General features: G+C 43.1%; 1 protein-coding gene across 1 annotated transcript in view; it reads right to left on the reverse strand.

The window, feature by feature from the left end:
- Positions 1-293: 293 nt before the first annotated feature.
- Positions 294-20,803, reverse strand: part of FMN1 (formin 1) — a 302,227-nt gene continuing 281,717 nt past the window's right edge. Inside the window, exons 16-17 of the mRNA XM_059705564.1 lie at positions 11,555-11,639; positions 294-8,886 (exon numbers count right to left, since the gene is read on the reverse strand). Of these exons, the coding sequence (XP_059561547.1) occupies positions 8,842-8,886; positions 11,555-11,639 (130 nt within the window). The 3' untranslated portion in view covers positions 294-8,841. The remainder of the gene's footprint in view (positions 8,887-11,554; positions 11,640-20,803) is intronic.

Genomic DNA, 20,803 nt, shown 5'->3' on the forward strand with positions numbered 1-20,803 from the left:
TTTAGGTAGTGTTGCTTTTGGGTCAGCTTAGCTGAGACAATGCCTGGCTGGGTTGTGTTTGGTGTTAGCCTTTTATGCCTTGGCAGGTTGGCCATGGCTGGTGGGATGGACGGGGCAGAAAGAAGGAAATATGAATGACAGGTTTACTGAGACCCAGCTCTTGCAGCTCAGTAGTAATGTGGAGCTTGGGCAGCAATGGACGTTAGAAGTGACTGGTTTCTCGAAGGTAGAGTACTGTTGGAATACTTTTCCAAAATGCCTCCTGAAAATAAATCTGCACTGCACACCAGACAGACATGAAACCAAGATTTATTAAAATACCCTTAGCATATTTACCATCGGAAGCCATGAATGCAGTTCTCTGCAAATTCCAAAAAAATAGAGTTCTATCTCTTAAAACAAATTAACAAAGGTATCAATAGATTAGAATAAATATAACCTATCATAGAGATAGAATCCTTTGAGTAGACAATCTACATTTTTCTAACCAATATATACTATGTACAAAAATACACTTGATGTGGTAATCAAGTAGTGTCAAGGAGGAAAATATACATATATACGCACACACATATTTTCATTATGTACAATCAATATTGGTTCCTTCACCTTTTCTTTTTAAAAATAAATACTTCATTTGGTTGCAAGTGACATTTACAAATTCAACTAATGAGCATTTCCAGCGCTGACAAAATTAAATAGGCAAACAAATGAGAAATACATATTTTTAAAAAATTTAAAGGAAAAAATACCTGAATCCAATTAGCTTATTACAGTTAAAATATCCAAGACCATGTCATGTAAGGTTTCATGTCATGTAAGTTTTCATGTCTTTAAAGTGCCACCTCACTTCTCAAACTGCCTTCATTATTGCTTAAAATCCTTTAAGATGACTGCTGCAGATTGGTCCTAATATACTTCCAGGTCAAATGTTTGACTATCTGGGACGTGCTTATACTTTCTCTTTATGCCCTTTCAAGTGTGTCACAGTTACTGTTGATCTGAAAACCACCACAATTTGTTGACGTCTGATCCTGATGCACGGAGATGTTTGAATAGTGAGCAGTAAGAATGGAGTGGCAATAAAAAGCCCATGATTCAAAATGTTTGTACAAAACTGAAGCAATGTGTCCAGTAGCACTGAAAAGGTATTTGAGCTTCAAAAATGCAGTCATAGGCAGCACAGCTGTACTGATTTGTAATTTATCAAAAGAATGGTCCCGGTTAGACAGTTTTAAAGTAAAATCTATGAGAAATTGAGGACGAGAACAACCCTCCCCCTAACCTTCTTAAAATAAAATAAAATAAAAAAGAAATGTATTTTCCAACCTTTTTATGGACTTTTCCCTCTTTGCCTAAGTGATGAGGTGATGCTGACATTAACAAGAGGCAGTCATAGTAGTGTGTCTCACTTGGTGACAGAGGAGTGCCCTGTCCAAAGGCCTGGGAAGCAGAGCACTGGGTGTGAGAGGAGGGAGTGAGGGCTCAGGGAGACACTGGGCTGTCTGTGAGGCAAAGGGGTAAAAAGCTGGGTCCTGGAAAAAGGGTAAAGTGAGAAAAAAAATAGCTGCAGGGTATGAAGGAAGGGGAGGCCACAGTACTGAAAGGAGAAAACAGAAATGAAGCTAGATGCCAGAATGACTTTAGGACAGGCACAGAGAAAAGGGAAAGATCCCTGGACCACCAACCCCTGGCAATGACTCTGACATTGAATGACATTATTTCAGCAGGCACAGGCCAGTTTCATTAGGGTACTGACCTCTATGAGACCCTGGGGACTCCCATTTGCTTAATACAGATTCCTTAAGCTGCCATTGGTACAACCATGGTGAAAATGACCAGCTCCCTAACAATGCAATGCATCAGCCAAACAGTGCACCCTGGCCTTGTCCAAATTTTCCTTCTTCCCTGTCACCTGTTCTCCCTCAGCCTATGGCTTGCAATCTCACAAGGCGGAATGAACACACATAACTGCATGGATCCAGTGCATTTTAAGAAAGCAGAGTCCATTTTAAGAAAGGGTGTCGCTAAGAAAATTAAACGTTTAAGACTTGAGATAATTTACATTTCTGTTAGGCCTGATTCCTATTAGGATGCTGACTGATTTCACTTAGGTCTGGGCGTGCAGGCCAGTGCTGATTTTCCAGGCCAAAGCACGATTCCTTAAATCAAGCACGCTGCTCCCCACAGTAGTCTAAATTAAAACTCAATGAAAGAAAAGATTATAATGAATCAAAGACATGTTTTGTCTAGTCTTAAAAATTATTCCATTTCTCATTTTAAAAGTTTCTGCCTTTTTACAATTATCTCAGATTGTTTCTTTAAAGAGAAGTCCTTTTTTAAAATGCTCATATTCTTTGAAGATTATATATTCGACTAACAGTAGAATCATATTATTTGTGTTCTGAGAAATTGAAGAACTGCAGAATTATAAAAGTAATTACTAGGAATAGTCTGATTCTTCTGGTAGACTAAAAAAATCCTGGGTGTGTCACCTTGGGCAGATAGGAGAATTGTCGCTAGACTTACCCCTCACTCATAGATTTGTTTCCACAGGAAATGGATGTTTTTGGAGAAATATGCAGAGTGGAATCTCAGTGGGACCGAGACCACCTTCTTTGTGTCTTGATGGTCAGATGTGAAGAGGTAAGACTATAGCTAGGGACCAATTGCCAAGGAGCAAGGGAAAAAAATTAGCTATTTACAGTTCACTTAAACCTACCTAAAATGTAAAGATTTTGAATATCTTTTTAGTCTATTATTGGAAAGAGTAGTGTACTTTTTGTATGCTATAAACCCATTTTTATATGTCTCACAGAAGGAGACCTGGAATTCAAAGTTCATCCCAAGAATTCTCAGAGAGTTCATTCCTGAATGCATCTATCATCCATGTCGTGGGGAGGGAGAGAGTAATTTCCCTGCACACTCAGTACTCTACGGGAATAGCTTTCATTTGGGAAGCTGACTGATTGGTAAATAAAATTATAGTTGTTCCATGAGAAAGAATGGAAGTAAGCCCTGAAAGAGAACAAGAAAGGAAAGCAGGTACAACTTTGCCAAAGATGTTGACAAGCCACCATGAATGCACCCCTGAAAACACTTGACTTCTTCATTGCTGAGCATAATGCGTTGGCAGCTCACACTATATATGGGGAAGAATTATTCACTATCTTCTTAGACATTTTTATAGTTTCAAAGACAAAGAGCCCCTTGGTGCCTTGGTGTCTGTACAGACAGAATTTAGGGAAATGCTCAGCCTACAAAACAGCCTAGGTCTGGTAGCAGGCTGTTTACTCCATGGGGAAGAATGCCAAATTCTTTGGAGGTGAATTTCTACAGGAAACTATGGGCTCATTTGCATTTTGCAGGTCCAATGCTATAAAATTTCACATAAAACATTTTTTTTTAAAGCCCATAGAAGTTAAGTATCTGGATCAGCTTTTAGAAAAAGAGGCAGACTGGAGGTTCTTAGTATTGAGGGAAAATTAAAAAACAAACAGAAAATTATATAAACATAGATGGAATGTAGAAGAGTAAATTAATGGCTTTAGCTACCACTTCCATATAAAAACTGAGATTAAGTCAGTCGTTCCCAGATCATAGAGTGGAGAAGAAATTCATGAACAAGCACTTCCTAGATACAATATGCAATAAAGCCTGGAGTTCATTTGAACTGCTGACTGAAGCGAGTCATCATACCAGAGAAAGGAAAGAGGGAAAAGGTCCTCTATGTTACAATCACCAGGCTGGTTAGGAGAGGGGCTGGGGATAGAGGGGAAATGAATCCAATAAGCTCCATCTGAGGACAGCTAACCTACTGCATGAGGCTTGATTTGCTTCTCTGATCTCTGCATTGGTAGAAATTTCCCAGGGACTTAAGAGACAGAGTGAGCTAGCTGCTATTTTAATATCTTTACGCTCTCAAGTAAGTTGTCAACCACACGATGGGCTTCAAGTTGGACATATTAGAACTCTCCTGAATTCACTACTGCCCAGCAAAGCATTGATCGGGAGGAGGGTTTGTTAGAATGCCCATTCCTTGGGAGGGAAATGAAGAATTGTGAAACTAACATCCAATGCTTCTGACAAGGCGTCAACAACTGGTGGGTATGCAGAAAAGACACAAAATGGGCTGCTCAGTCCCATACAGCTGTTATGGAGCCTAGTCATGCCTGGTTTCAATTGCTAACGTAGTTGTACATACTGACATGTGAGCCTAAAGGAGCCAGGTATGCCTAGGCCTGTTTCTGAAGGTGCTTTTCTTTAAGTGACTTCTGCCCCAATTACAGGGAAGGTTCCAAGCAGCTGGACTGTTTCTCTGTACAGCTGGAAAATGGACATATATCCAACAAGTTATTTGCATTTTGGAGGGGCTAAAAATGATTCTTACTTTTTAATTCCTACTAAATACTATTAGGTTGGTCACACGGACTTGTTTCTCTTAATGCTGCAGATTTCTTTATGATGACAAAGTAGCTGACATGAATGGAAGTTCATGTCTTTATTGAATTCACTCTCTTCAGTGGTAATGTTCCTGAAGGTACAATATGTAATATGTGAAATGTGATAGTCATGGTCTTCTGGATGTTCCATGTATTTATAAACTGCTCTTAAGAAAATCCAGAGTAAGGAAACTTAAATGGTCTAGCATTTCTACTACAACATGACACTTCTCCTTCTACGTGACTTTTTCAAAATTAACTCACTGAATTTCACAGTATGCTTATTTTTTTTTTTATAATTTAGGAACCAATAAATTAATTTGTAGATTACCAAACCTGCTGATGCTTTTTATTTTCCCTTCCAGTTCTTGGTGTTTTGTTTGTTTATTTCATTTGTGTTTTGTTGTGTGTGTTTTTTTTCTTCTGATTAGAATAGGCAGGACCAAAGAAAAATAAAACTCAAATCTAACAGTTCTTCCTAGTGATTCCTAAAGACAACTTAAACTACTTTATAACATTGTATATTTGATATTTTTGGGGAAAAGCTGTTTTTTTTGTTTTTTGTTTTTTTTACTTCTCTCTTCTTGACACAGAAAGCCCTAAGTCGGTTTTATCTTTGTCTGGGGGAAGGGAGAGTAGGTCAAAATAGACCAACTTATTAGATGAAGGAGTGAAGAGGTTCCGCTGCCAAAGTTAAAGCCTGATTACTGGGAAAGAGACTGCGGTTTTGCTAATTCCCCCTCACACACTGACTAGCCACTGACTAAGGGAGTGATCTGCATGAATGACACGGGACAAGGAAGGAGAAATAGAAATGAGAAAACATAACACTCACAAAAGCAAGAATAATTGAAATAAAAACCTCCTCATTGCAAGGAGTGCAATCCATGGAGAGATGTGCACAAATACACTTACATCTCTTCTGCTACCTCCAAGCACATGGAAGAACCATACTGATGACTATCTTTGGGGAGATTTCCATACCACCCAAAATTCCTTCCCTTCCTTTAGTTTCTCCAGTTGCGCCACCAGCAGCACATGAGCTTTTCACTTAGAAAACGCCTTTCCTCACGGTACTTATGGACAAAGGGGTGCTGAAGGGAGGTTCAGCAGGTGTGCAGCTTCTACTGACCCTACTTGGGGAACAGGAGGAGGGAGACCAGCATCCAATCTGACATTCAATTCCTCAACCACATTGCCTATTTTTTTAGGCTACAACATTTCCAGATGTAACAGCACCACTAGGTTTCCTTATCCTACTTCTCAGATTTTGGAAATTCTTCCTCCATAATTCCTATGTAGTTGCAGCGAGCATTTGAGGAGACACCATGGACATCAATTCAAGTATTCAAAAGGCAACTGATGGGCAGCAGGTCCATCACCTATGATGGTGGGGGAGTCACCATCATCAATTACTGCTCGACCAGACTCTGCCCTTTTTTCTCCTCCCGTAAGCTGCCTCTTCTTGGGTTAAAAGCTATAGAGCACATCTCCTTCTAACCTTATTTTTGACACCTCACTGGCCTGAGTTTTTTTCTTATTTCTACCTAAGATAGTTACATCATGCTCCGGTTTAATATATGATATACTCGTGTGCTTGAGGGATGATGCCAATTACTCATGCAAGAATCTGAACTGCTATCAGCTGTGCCCTGATGTAATGAATCTTGGCTAGAAGAGAAGATGATGTTCACAAGCTAAGATTTCCCAGAGTCTGACTGGGAAGCCCGATGTGAGTGTCTGGTTAAGCAGAATAGCAGTACTGGCCACTCTCCCTCTTGTTCGGGGAGGGCTGTGCTTAGAATAGCCACTTAAGTCTTAGTTACCCGAAATGCTCAAGCTCTAGTGGTACCCCAACTACTTCCTCTCCACGAGAAGTTTAGAGACACCTGCTGTGTTTAAACACAATCTCAACTGTATTTTAGAGGGAATATTTTAAGGCCTCCAAGCTGTTTTAGATGGCCTACCTTGAACAACTCTTGCGAACCTTGACTGATGATCAACTTAAGTTAGAAATGAAGGTGATGTCAACAGTGCAGCATGTGTGTGGATTGGGAAGGGGGTCCAGATGCATACTGCAGGATTCAAACTGGGTGAAAATGAAGGAGATCCTGCCCTGGTGTCTTAATGTACTAACATATTACCTTTGACTAATCTTAGAAAAATCACTGTTTCCCCAACATCGGCAGGCAAACTTTGCTCTTTAGAAAGAGGTATTTTACTGCCAATTTCTAGTCTATCCCTGAGGATAAAACCCACCTTGGGCTGCATTTGTCTAACTCTCAAATTAAATGTCCCCACTCGTTATTCCTCCCGGTTGGTTCCCTGAGCGCATGTTCCTGCTGGGTTATGTGGCCAAAGTGACAGTCCTGCTTATCTTCAGTGATTTTCCTATGAGCACCAGCTTTAAGACTTAAAGTGGATGATGGCGACTCCACTGAAAGCCACTGGCAGCTGTCTCCCATCAGGTCTCTAAGGACACACATGTTTCCAAACATATGTTGGTCTTACTGAACTCAAAGCTGATTCCCAAGGCATGGGCAAAACAGGCACTTTTTTTTTTTTTTTTTTTTGCACGATAATACCAAAAGGCATGTCACAGAGCCCAGGATGGCTGTAAGCGGAATTTGTTTTCAATTGATGAATTCCTTAGGTTTTCTTCACAGTTAAGGGAAAAGGAAGAAACAATGTAAGAAAACAATCTAGTCTAAAAAGCTTCTTGCTCACAAGCAACTTCTTTTAGTCATGTAAGTTTCTTATCAGCTTTCCTCTTTTGCTTGTCTCATCCTTTTATTTTGAACTGGAAAAACAACAACAACCCAACTATGCTACCATATTCTTTTCTTTTGAAAAGGTGGTTAGCACCTGCATGAATATGGCTTCAGAGACTTGATTGGATCTTGACTGTACATTCTTGATTCCCAAGACGGGCATTATATTAGGATATGGTGCCACTTTAATAAGCTGGATCTGTTATGGGTCCCTGAGGGGGTTGATACCTGGCAGGCATGTCCTGGGTAAACATTCAGCCACCTGGAAGTTGAGAGGCTCTGGGAAGATCATGGGACAAGGGTCAGGCCACACACTGCAGCTGGATTGGGAAGGGTTTGAAGGGTTTTAAGGTTGTTGCTCCATCATTTGGAGGAGAAACCTTTGACCTCCATCCCTTCAAGGCCCAAACCTGACAGTCTCTGATCTTATTATCAATTCACCCCCAGTCCCCTCTTTTCTCTACTCACAAGGTAGATTCCTCTCTCTTGTGACTCAAGGGGCAGTGACTCCCAGGGTCCGAAAAAGCTGCATGTACATGGCATTCCATTAATGTGAACACCTTCTTTGCATTTGCGTGTAAAGAACTTTTCTGAACTTAATTTTTCAGACACCAAAGACCTCTGTCACATGGCTGTCCATCAAGGGTCAAGGTCATAACAAAAGGCAGCAAGTAACATTTGCAGTCCTGTCTGGAAACTGCCTCCTGGGGCTGGTGGGACAGGTCTGGCTGCACACAGTCCCAGAACATGACGTAGAGCTCAGGTGCACATCATCAAGACATTGCCCATTCACGAATGTTCTGAAACGTGAAATGTGCTCTGTTACTGGGTCACTTGTCCAAGCAACTGCTTTGACCCCAAGTGTCTCCGTGCTCAGGTATCACTGTTTCTTCTGGAATCTGGGATGGAGAGACTCTCTGCTGGTCCAGGAAACCGCAATTAATTGCTTAATGGCTGATGTGAACTCCCTGTATCATAATTTGTTCTCCAGGTTTATGAAGTTTATGGTTATTTAATCCCTTATCCACCATGTATAATCCCATTTCCTCTCCTTTCCATAACATGAACAACAATAAGATAACCATTTTTCTCCTCTGGGAAATCCATAGTCTTGGACCTCTTTAAAAATAGTTTGGGTAAATGTCAACATTTTTGGCGAGAAAGACACTTCAGGATCTTGATGCAATGGGATCAAAATTAAGATCAACAGTCAAACCAGCAGTGTGTAAAGGCTTGAACTTTCTCAAGGCAACTGTCGTAAGAGCCCTCTCTTCTTCGGTCACAAATTTACATATATTAAGAGTGGGTCAGAAAGCTTGGAATCTTTGCTTTTAAAAAATGTTTGGAAAATCTTGGGGCTTTCTTCTGGTCTTATAACAAAGTGAACTTTGGGCCCCTACAGAAACAATCATCAAATACTCCTGCGATTTCCCTTACACAGCTTGTCATTGGTTCTGTGGCTTAACCAGGGACTTTGGGAAGGCACGGGTTCTCACTGCAGATGACCTCACAAAGCCATGAGCAAAAGCAACGTTTAGTGACATGTCTTTCAAGAACTTCCTGCAGCGCTGGTGTTGCAAAGGATAAGCAAGGTACTCAGTCTTGCTGTCATCTTCAGTGTCTCCTTTTTAGTTGGTGGTCACACTGGCTTCCTTTTGACGTAGTCTTTCTTTCTGTTGTTTAAGAAAAAAAAAGTTTATTATCATTCCTTTTCTAATTTTCCATCAAATTTTGACAAGTTTCTAAAGTTTTGGGCTAGAATTCTAGAGTTGTACTATATGCCCTAGAAATAAGAGTGTTTCAGGCCTTCTTTCCTGAAACCTTCAGTTACCTGCCCCTTACAACCTATCACCCTCACTCTCCAACAAACCAACAAAACAATAACCAGCTCATAAACCAAGTATATCCACCTGAAACACTGACCATTACCATTCCAGGCTGTTGTTCTGTGACAAAAGTCCTAGTTTTGTAGTGTTACTCAGAGGCTCCTTCCATTCCTAACCTTGGCCCACTAATGGAATCATGGAATGCTCAAGAAATAGGGAGTCTTTAAATATGAAAAGTCAAACTGGAAGGTGACCAGACGTGGTCTATGCAGAATGGCAGGAGCTCCCGTTCACCGTAGATGTTCTGCTCTGTGTTCCCTGAGTTTCCTTCCCAGGGACAAACTTCTCATGGGGAAGAGCGTGGAAGTCTGCTGGCAGGGTGTAAACACAAACAAGGACACAAAGCAGAAACACAGGCCCTCACGTGTCTAGGGCTTTAGAGAGGTAAATATATTAAGCACAGTGATGGGTATGTCTGCTCTTAGGGGTGGGAGAACAGAAGGCTAAAGGAGAAATGGGAGAAGTACACTCCTTCCGGAAGAGCAGAGGCGGAGAGAAGCCCTTTGAGAGTGGATCCTTAGCTGCTTGTGATCCAGGAGATACCATGTTACAAAGAATTATTATATTGGTTTAGATGCAAATGCATGTTGATGACTTTAAACACCCATCCCTAGTTTGGATCCTATCCCTGTCTTATGAAATTAAATCAGGAATCAGTTTACGAGCTCTTCCCTAATTTCTACCAAAATAAACAACAAAACAAACAACCCTAACAAAGTTGAGGATCGCAATTGGGAGCTTGCTCATAGTGTAGGTCACCTACAAAAGAATAGCATGGAGTCTCTTTCATCTAGAGCAGCGATTTTCAGCCTTTTTCATCTCATGGCACACATAAGTTAATCACTAAAATTCTGCGGCACACCAAAAAACTATATTATCTTTTTTTTGTCAATCTGACAACAAAAATAGGGTATAATTTTGATTCATTCACACTGGATGGCTATTGTTATGTTGGCTACTATCGTTTTTTTAATCTGGCAATCTAAAGGAAATGAGGTCAGCAACCCTGAATAAACAGTCAGGTACTGCATGTTTTAAACATTCTTGTGGCACACCAGTTGAAAATTACTGATCTATTGAGCTATGTCCATTCTCTTTGCCCCTGGACATGCATTTGGCTGTAAAAGTTAGGACAGAAATCCAAATAAGAGGCCTGGGGAAAGGGGAAGAGTCCGATGAAAGGTAAAAATCAGGGTTGAGCCCACTGTCACTGAAATCCTACAAGTGAGTGTAATGAACAGAGTATCAATGGGCACGGAGGGGCTCTTGCACTAACCACTGCCTTTGCAGGCCAAGCTGTGTGGCCTTGGCTTCTCTATTTCTCACTCACCAACCTCACTCAACATTTCATTCAGCTGCTGATGGGGTTTGAGAGACACCACAGTCAATCAACAGAAATAATTTCACTTTATAACTTATTGTTCCATTTGCATTGTCGCAGCAGTTGAAGCAGCTGGCAAAATGTACTTGTGACACAAAAGGAAAACACCAAGTAGTTGTAGGAGGTCAGGGCACAGTTGTAGGAGGGTCTGAAAATCAAAGTGAGGAGAGTGATACTCCCACTTTCCACTCACTGCTGTTTTCGGTTGCAGCGCCAACCAAAGGTGCCGAAATTCATAACAAGGAAAAGAACTAACACTTACTGAGCTCTTATTATGTCCTAGGCACTTTGCATGTCTCTTCCTACCTTCCTCAAAATCACCCTAAAGCAAAGATAATATTATTTCCCTCTTTTCACAGAAGAGGGAGAAGCAAAAACTTCACTAAGGTTTTCCAACTAGTCAGTGCCTGAGATGGGATTTGAACCCTGACACCTTGGGTTCATAACCATTTAGCTATTCCAACTATTCTCTGTGACAAACAGGTGGAGATTCATTGTGATCTACCCTGCAAACATGACCTTGGAGGACAACTTGACCCCACAGGTAGGAAGCCAGACCAGACTGCTGTTTTCTAGGACAGGGAGGGACTTCTGAGACTGAGTGTGGTCCTGGCTTTTGTTATCCGTTTGTGAAGTGATACAGGTAGACTGCATCTTTTCTGCATCTCAGTTTTTCTACTGATCAAAAGAGGATAAGCCTGCCCTTTTCTTTCATTGGGGAAACTGATGAGAGTGAAATGCTTAAACATTTCAGGAGAAAGGTGCTTTGAGATGAGGGGGATCATGGCATGTGGGGGGAGGGCAGTGGAAGGGTATGAAATGACAAGTGACTCAGTTTGGTTTATTAGAAAATGACCTTTGTTGAGTTTGGTGGCAAACACATGAAGCTGTTTTGTTCCTCACTCTCTCCATATATATATATATGTAATCTATACACTACTCTGGGGTGGAAACTGAGAATCTGGACACTACCTGCCATTTCCCTGAGTGTTGTCCTTTAAATTCAGGCACACTCCTGGGCGCACATCAGTTATAATGAAAAATCTTGAGGCTATGTTGAAAAATGTATCTCACCAGACTGGCCGTGGGATTGATTTTCTTTGTCTCCACTTTCTTCTCTGCTGTCAACTTGCTGACTGATTCCTGAGCCATTTTCAATCTGAAATTAAAACGGAGTGGGGAGGGGAGAGGAGGAAAAAGAAGGAGGGGAAAAAAGAAAAGAAGAAATAGGAAGAGATCAGGTTAAACAGAAATCCAAATGATGTTGAGTTAATCAACAGTTTGGAAATATAAGGAATGGTTTCAATGCTTTTCATTATTAAATTCAAACTCTAATTAGGTGTCAAGGCATATCTTCTGTGTTATCAAAGGCGAATTACCTTCCCTGGCTGAGGGGCTCACCTAGATGACTTTGGAAAGTCTGTGCTTTTGTGTCCAAAGCAGGAGTTTTTAATCTACAGAAAACTAGATGCAGTTACTTTATTCTCCACGTGCATGTCAAGGCTATCTGACTTGTGATCCAGCCACTCAGCAGACGTGAAAACGAAAAATATGAAAATTCACCAATTTACATCAAGAAAGTGGAAAACAACCCAAAGAATGGGAGAAAATATCTGTAAGTCATATATCTGACAAAGGACTTGTATTGAGAATACATGAAGAACACTTACAACTCAGAAGAACAAATTGCCCAATTAAAAAATAGGCAAAGGATTTGAATAGACATTGCTCCAAAGAAGACATGCAAATGGCCAATAACCGCATGAAAAAAGACATTTTTAGTTCAGGGAAATGCTAATAAACACCACGAGATAGATACTTTTTTACATTCGTTAGGATGGCTAGAATAAAAAAGGAAGACAATAACAAGTGTTAGAGGCAAGGACTTAGAGGAAAGATCATGTATAATTCCAACAGTAAATTAAGCAATACACAAAAACACACAAAAGAAGCAAAATATAATGATAAAAAATATAAATGGGGAGGGGGTGAGTAAAAATGGTAGTGATTTTAGAAAGTATTCGAACTTAAGTGATCATCAACTTAAAATAGACTACTATACACATAGCTTCCTATATATGCAGCCCATGGTAACCACAAACCAAAAATCTATAAGAAATCCTATATAATAAGAGGCTAATATGCAAATAGACCAACCAGCAGAACAACCGAACAACCGGTCACTATAATGTGCGCTGACCACCAGGGGGCGTGTGTGGAACATGGCAGGCATTGGCCACGGTGGGATGGTGGAGCAGGTAAGTGGGGGCACCAGACCAAAGTGGGGCGCCAGTTGCTGTCATCGGGGCAAACCTCTGGTGATTACTGAAAATTCTTTGCTCCTGTGCACTGCGGTCCTGCCTGGCGCTTGCACCTGCTGCCAGCCCCAATTGCTTGGTACCATCAGTGAGCGCGAGCTGCGGCTGCCGGCCCCAATTGCCCCTGAGGGATTCTCCACCTCCCCCTGATCCTGAGGGACGATCAGGGCAGCAGCCACCACTCGCAACCACTGATGGCATCAACCCCTCTTGCACTCGCTGCTGGCACCGGCCCCAATCACTCTGTGTCATCAGTGGGTGCGAGTGGGGCCGGTGCCATTAGTGCGTAGGAGCAGCAGCGGCGGGAGTGGGGCTGCAGGCAGACAGGGGACCAGGGGCCATGGCAGGAGGGTCTGGGTGGGGGTGCGGAGGATGGGCTGAGACCTGCCTCTGTGCCAACCACAGCCTCTCGGCCCACAGTTCCTTTCAAGGTGCACAAATTCATGCACTGGGCCCCTAGTAAATAAAATAAATCCAAACACAACAAAGAAAGAAATCAATATACAAGAAAGGATAGCAAGAGAATAGAAACAGAGAACTACAAAAACAAAAAAAAAAACAATAAAATGTCAATAACTACAAACCTATTAATAATTACTTTAAATGTAAATGGATTAAATGCTCCAATCAAATGATAAATGGATAAAGAAAAGGTGGTACATATATGTATAATGGAACATTACTTGGCCATAAAAAAGAATGAAATTTCACCATTTGTGATGATATGAATGGACCTAGAGCAGGGGTGGGCAAACTTTTTGACTCAAGGGCCACAATGGGTTCTTAAACTGGACCGGAGGGCCGGAACAAAAGCATGGATGGAGTGTTTGTGTGAACTAATATAAATTCAAAGTAAACATCCTATACTAATAAAAGAGAAAAATGGTAATTGGCGTACAACCGATACCTTTTTCATTGGCTAATCAGTGAGATATGCAAATTAACTGTCAGCCAAGATGGCGGCTGGCAGCCAGGCAGCTGAGAATAGGAGGCTTGGTTGCCCCAGTGATGGAGAAAGTCAAGGATCCCCCCAGCTGCAGGGCTCTGAGCTCCTGAAGCAATAACTCCAAAAGATACAATGTTTTAATTATAGAAGCTAAAAGATGGCGGTTAATTTGCATACTCAGACTCCAAGCAGAGCGAAGCCAAACAGCCCTGAAGCAGCAGGGCAGAGAGGCCTCAGGGCCTGGGATCAGCAGAGTCAAGAGGCCTCCCGGCCCCGAGATCAGCGGAGCCGAGAGGCCTCCCAGCCCCTGTGATCAGCGGAGCCGAGAGGCCTCCCGGCCCCAGTGATCAGCGGAGCCTAGAGGCCTCCCGGCCCCGGTGATCAGCGGAGTCGGAGGCCCCGCCATCAGCGGAGCCGAGAGGCCTCCCACCCCGGTGATCAGCGGAGCCGAGAGGCCTCCCGGCCCCAGTGATCAGCGGAGCCTAGAGGCCTCCCGGCCCCGGTGATCAGCGGATCCGAGAGGCCTCCCGGCCCCGGTGATCAGCGGAGCTGAGAGGCCTCCCGGCCCCGGTGATCAGCGGAGTCCAGAGGCCTCCCGGCCCTGGTGATCAGCGGAGTCGAGAGGCCTCCCAGCCCCGGTGATCAGCGGAGCCGAGAGGCCTCAGGGCCTGGGATCAGCAGAGTCCAGAGGCCTCCCGGCCCTGCGATCAGTGGAGCCGAGAGGCCTCCTGGCCCCAGTGATCAGCAGATCCGAGAGGCCTCCCAGCCCCAGTGATCAGCGGAGCCTAGAGGCCTCCCGGCCCCGGTGATCAGCGGAGCCTAGAGGCCTCCCGGCCCCGGTGATCAGCGGAGCCGAGAGGCCTCCCAGCCCCAGTGATCAGCGGAGTCGGAGGCCCCGCCATCAGCGGAGCTGAGAGGCCTCCCGGCCCTGGTGATCAGCGGAGTCCAGAGGCCTCCCGGCCCTGGTGATCAGCGGAGCCGAGAGGCCTCCCAGCCCCGGTGATCAGCGGAGTCGGAGGCCCCGCCATCAGCGGAGCCGAGAGGCCTCCCGGCCCCGGTGATCAGCGGAGCCGAGAGGCCTCCCAGCCCCGGTGATCAGCGGAGTCGGAGGCCCCGCCATCAGCGGAGCCGAGAGGCCTCCCGGCCCCGGTGATCAGCGGAGTCCAGAGGCCTCCCGGCCCCGGTGATCAGCGGAGCCGAGAGGCCTCCCGGCCCCAGTGATCAGCGGAGTCGGAGGCCCCGCGATCAGCGGAGCCGAGAGGCCTCCTGGCCCCGGTGATCAGCGGAGCCGAGAGGCCTCCTGGCCCCGGTGATCAGCGGAGCCGAGAGGCCTCCCGGCCCCGGTGATCAGCGGAGTCCAGAGGCCTCCCAGCCCCGGTGATCAGCGGAGTCCAGAGGCCTCCCGGCCCTGTGATCAGCGGAGTCGGAGGCCCGGTGATCAGCGGAGCCGAGAGGCCTCCGGGCCAGGGATCAGGGGAGCCGAGAGGCGTCCTGGCCCTGGGATCAGCGGAGCAGCGAGGCTTCCCAGCACCGGGATCAGTGTGACAGGGTGCGGAGCCCCAACCCTCTGATCGGCCCTGCTCTGTGTGTGACAGGAGTGGCGCTGCAACCTCCCTATGGACCCTGCCTTGAGTGTGACAGGGGGTGGTGCCCCAACCCCCCAATCGGCCCTACCCTGAGCATGACTGAGGGTGGCATCGCAACCTCCCAATCCGCCCTGCTCTGTGCATGACAGGAGGCGGGGCCCCAACTCCCCAATGGGTCCTGCTCTGAGCCCGACCAGGGGTTACACCTAGGATTAGGCCTGCCCTCTGCCACCCGGGAGCAGGCCTAAACCAGCAGGTCCTTATCTCCTGATGGGTCCCAGACTGTGAGAGGGCACAGGCCAGGCTGAGGGACCTCCTCTCCCAACCCCGAGTGCACAAATTTTTGTGCACCGGGCCTCTAGTCTTTACATAAAAGGGTACGGTCTTTTTTTTCAATAGTTTTATTCATTTCAAACGGGCCGAATCCGGCCCGCGGGCCGTAGTTTGCCCACGGCTGACCTAGAGGGTATTATGCTAAATGAAATGTCAGACAGAGAAAGACAAATACCATATGATTTCATTTATATGTGCACTCTAAAAAAACAAAATAAATGAACAAACAAAACAGAAAGAAACTCACAGATATAGAGAACAAACTACTGGTTGCCAGATGGGACGGGGGTTGTGGTGTTGGTTGAAAAAGGTGAAGGGATTAAGAAGTATAAATTGGCAATTATAAAACCAGTCATAGGGGTGTAAAATACAGTTTAGGGAATATAGTCAATAATATTGCAATACTTATACATAGTGTCAGGTATGTGCAAAACTTATGGGGGGGGGGTCATTTTGTAAGTTATATAAATGTGTAACTGCTATGTTGTCCACCTGAAACTAATACAATATTGAATGTCAATTGTAACTGAAATTTTTTTAAAAAGAAAAAAGAAACCCTGCTTCTTCTTCAGGGAATTAAATAAAAATATCTTGCTCAACATTAATCACATACTTGCTTCATATTGAAGAAGTGGCTGAGTGTCTTAGCTCTTTATTTAGCTAATTTCACACAATGTACTTAAAACATTTGCTTAACCTAATCTAACCTCCCAGTCCACATGCTCAATTTAGTTACAATGAATTCAACATGCTGACTTGTGTACCAGGAAAGAAATAAAAATGAGACAAAGATGAGCAATGATTTACAAAACCCAAGAAGAACTACATCGGCAAAGCTGCCCTGAGAACGGGCACTTCCCATCACTGACATAGATCTGAGTGTATACACCACAATGCCTACTAAACTTTTCCATTTGCAGCAATAACCATGACTATCTCCCCCCACCCCCTCCCACCCGCCCCAAAAGAAAAGACTGCACTAAAAGGAGCAACCCAGGTCAGACAGCATTGGAGACTCTGGCTATTAAGGGATTTGCAAACCACGACGATGGTGTTGTGAGGCCACAGCTTGGAGCATCTACTCTTCTTGGCTTCTCTCCAGCAAGATTGGTTTTCAAAGAGAACACCTATTAGTGACCCTCGAATCCCAATTCCAACGGAGTGGTTTGGAATTACCATTTCTCTCTCGGCCCCCTAACTTTTAGGGAACTTTTCTCTGGCCACCTTTTGCTTTAGTAGTTCCTTTTCACCTTTGAATTCTGGTCTCTTCTTTCAGAGTTGGTCTTCTACCACCCTCCTGCTCAGCATTGCCTATTCCAGCTTCCGCATCCTTCAGCAGTCCTGCAACCTCCCTCCATGCTGGCCATGTCGAGGTATGGGGATGGGAGCCAACCTAAAGCCCTGTCTCCACTGCAAACCTTTTTCTACTGGTCCTGGCTGTTGTGCAGGCCCCAGGCAGTCACACATACCCCATCCGCTCAAGGCAATTCTGACCTGAGTGACCCCATCTTGCTCTTCTCCTAATATTTTCATTCAGTGATTATGCCTCCCTTTCAAAGGGAACTCTTGAAAATCACATGGATTGGGGGAAGGCAAAACTTGGGCCAAGTAGCTTCAGCATCCACTAGATTTGATTCTAATTCAAACCCTGCCAGTTATTAGAAGACTTGGAGCAAATAATCAACTTTTGTAAATTTCAGTTTTCTTATCTATGAAATGGAGGTTAATATCAACCACAAGGTAACATCATTAAAATGTCCATACTACCCAAAACAATGTATAGATTCAATATAATCTCCATTAAAATGTCAACGGCATATTTCACAGACCTAGAACAAACTCTCCAAAAATTATATGGAATAAAAATAGACCCCGAATAGCCACAGCATTCCTGAGAAAGAAAAACAAAGTTGGAGGGATCACAATACCAGATATCAAGCGATATTACAAAGCCACTGTTCTCAAAACTGCCTGGTACTGGCACAAGAACAGACATATAGACCAATAGAATAGAGAACCCAGAAATCGACCCAAGTCATTATGCTCAATTAATATTTGACAAAGGAGGCAAGAGCATATAATGGAGTCAAGAGAGTCTCTTCAATAAATGGTGTTGGGAAAATTGGACAGATGCATGCAAAAAGATGAAACTAGACCACCAACTTACACCATACACGAAAATAAACTCAAAGTAGATAAAGGAGTTAAACATAAGATGGGAAACCATAAAAATCTTAGAAGAATCTACAGGCAGCAAAATATCAGACATATCTTGTAGCAATATCTTTACCGACACATCTCCTAGGACAATGGAAACTAAAGAGAAAATGAACAAATGGGACTACATCAAAATAAAAAGCGTCTGCACAGCAAAAGAAACCATCAACAAAATGACAAGCCCACTGCATGGGAGAACATATTTGCACAATGTTATACCTGATAAGGGCCTAATCTCCAAAATTTATAGGTAACTCAAACAACTTAACAAAAGGAAGATAAACAATCCAATTAAAAAATGGGCAAAGGACCTTGATAGACACTTTTTTCGAAAGAGGACATACAGAAAGCCAAGAGACATATGAAAACATGCTCAAAGTCACTAATCATTCGAGAAATGCAAATCAAAACAACAATGAGGTACCATCTCACACCTGTCAGAATGGCTATCATCAACAAATCAACAAATGACAAGTGCTGGCAAGGATGTGGAGAAAAAGGAACCCTCGTACACTGCTGGTGGGGATACAGACTGTTGCAGCCACTGTGGAGAAGAGTATGGAGTTTCCTCAAAAAAAAAAAAAATTAAAAATGGAACTCCCATTTGACCCAGTAATCCCACTTCTAGGAATGTATCCCAAGAAATCAGAAACACCAATCAGAAAGAATATATGCACCCCTATGTTCACAGCAGCGCAATTTATGATAGCTGAGATTTGGAAACAGCCTAAGTGTCCATCAGCAGATGAGTGGATAAAAAACTGTGGAACATCTAAACAATGGAATAATATGCTGCTGTAAAAAAAAAAAAAAAAGAACTCTTACCATTTGCAACAGCATGGATGGACCTGGAGAGCATTATGCTAAGGGAAATAAGCCAGTCAGAGAAAGATAAATATCACATGATCTCACTCATTTGTGGAATAGAATTAACAACATAAACTGATGAACAAAAATAGATACAGAGACATAGAAGCATTGAACCAACTGTCAAACCTCAGAGGAATGACAGGGGATGGTGGGGGCGGGGGTCAATGGGAGAAAAGGAGACATCAACCAAAGGACTTGTATGCATGCATATAATAAGCAAAACTAATGGGCACAGACAGTAGGGGGGTGAGAGCATGTGCTGGGGGGAGGGAGCAGGTGGGGAGGGGTCAATGTGGGAAAAAGGAGACATAAATACTTTCAACAATAGAATTTAAATTAAAAAAATATCAACCACAAGGTATAATTATGAGAATTACATGAATTGATAAATGTAAAACATCTAGTATGTCTGGTATATATATGGTAAGTGGTCAGTAAAGGATAACAATGATGGAATCTTCCATCACAGAAATGGGGAAACTGTGGAAGATGCGTGGCAACAGTTTCTGACTACCAATTAAACAGTTGCAGCTTTTAGCTAGTATTTGTATCATGAAAGCAAACCAGCTATTGCTATTATCCTGAGACCTAGCAAACCAAAGAACTCACCTCAATTTCTCTGATTCTAAAAGTCCTTTCTAGAAGCTAAACTTTGGTACAGGTATGAGAAAAATCCCTCAACCAAATAAATAAGAGAAACTATTTACATTTCAAAACAAAGGTTGCATCTATTGCCTTATATTTTTTCTAAGTTTCAGAGAGGTAATTAGTATAAATAAAACTTACATTTCAAATATTATTGAAGTTGGGATTAAGTATATTTTTTTCATATTAACTTTGTTTTTCTGGTAACAAAAATAACATTTGTTTCTTATAGAAAATTTATGTTTATACACTTAAAAATTATATTTCCTATTTATACTGTATGTCTAAAAATACAAAGCAAAAGTGAGACTCGCTGGCCATTTAAATATTTTTACCATGATGTAGTTAAGACGTAAGTGGACCAGGTAATGAAAATTCAGCTCACGTACAAAACTCTCGGCCAGACCATAGGGACACAAAGGCAGTGATGGTGGCTATCATTTTTACTGCTGTGTCCCTGGTCCTTGAGACAGAAATGAATGGAGACCTAGAGAACAGAATTGCAAAAAAAATAAAAATAAAAAAAACTCTTACTTTTCTAAAATACTGTTCACTGGAATTTCTTGACAATGCTGAGCTCACGAGATTGCATAGGCATTGCAACCCATGCAGTTTCATGGGGCCCCCGGCCTTCACGACTCCTGCCACTGTCGTGAATGTTTTTCTATAAGTTACTCTGCACCTTGTGCAGCTGCTCCTGCCTAAAACTTTCTAGGACATTTACAGTCATTTTTATTAACAAAGGGAGACATTTTTCAACTCTTTTCCCAGGGGACGTTTGCTACATGAAGAAAGGTAAACTTGGTTGGCTCGAGTTGACACCTCCCTCTGAAGTTAATTTATCTGACTGTGCTGTCATCATTTCTAGGCACCTGCCTTGTACACCAGACTGTAGGTCCTCAAAGGCAGGGGTACGACTTTATTGTCTTTCTTTCCTCAGCATCTTGTACAACACCTGGCATATAGTAGATGATGAATGAATACTGAATAAATAGGTGAATAAAGGATTATAAGTGACTAACCTCTAAACTGTAAGAATTCAGGCATGAAGAATGGTTATGGGGAAACATGCAAGTCCATTAAGATCCATTAAAACAGCCCTAGCCAGTTTGGCTCAATGGATAGAGCATCGGCCTGTGGACTGAAGGGTCCCAGGTTTGATTCCAGCCAAGGGCACATGCCCTGGTGGAGGGCTCAATCCCCAGAAGGGGGCGTGCAGGAGGCAGCCGGTGATTCTCATCATTGATGTTTCAATCTCTCTCCCTCCCTCTTCCGCTCTGAAATCAATTAAAAAATATTTTTAAAAGATCCATTAAAATATAAAGTTCCTTAATGTCACCTGAATACATCACCAATGCTCAAAACTGATTCTTCAAAATGCAAACCAGCAAATTCTCACTAGATCTCT

The sequence above is a fragment of the Myotis daubentonii genome, chromosome 1, assembly GCF_963259705.1.
Source record: "Myotis daubentonii chromosome 1, mMyoDau2.1, whole genome shotgun sequence".
In the NCBI taxonomy this organism is placed as follows: Eukaryota; Metazoa; Chordata; class Mammalia; order Chiroptera; family Vespertilionidae; genus Myotis; species Myotis daubentonii.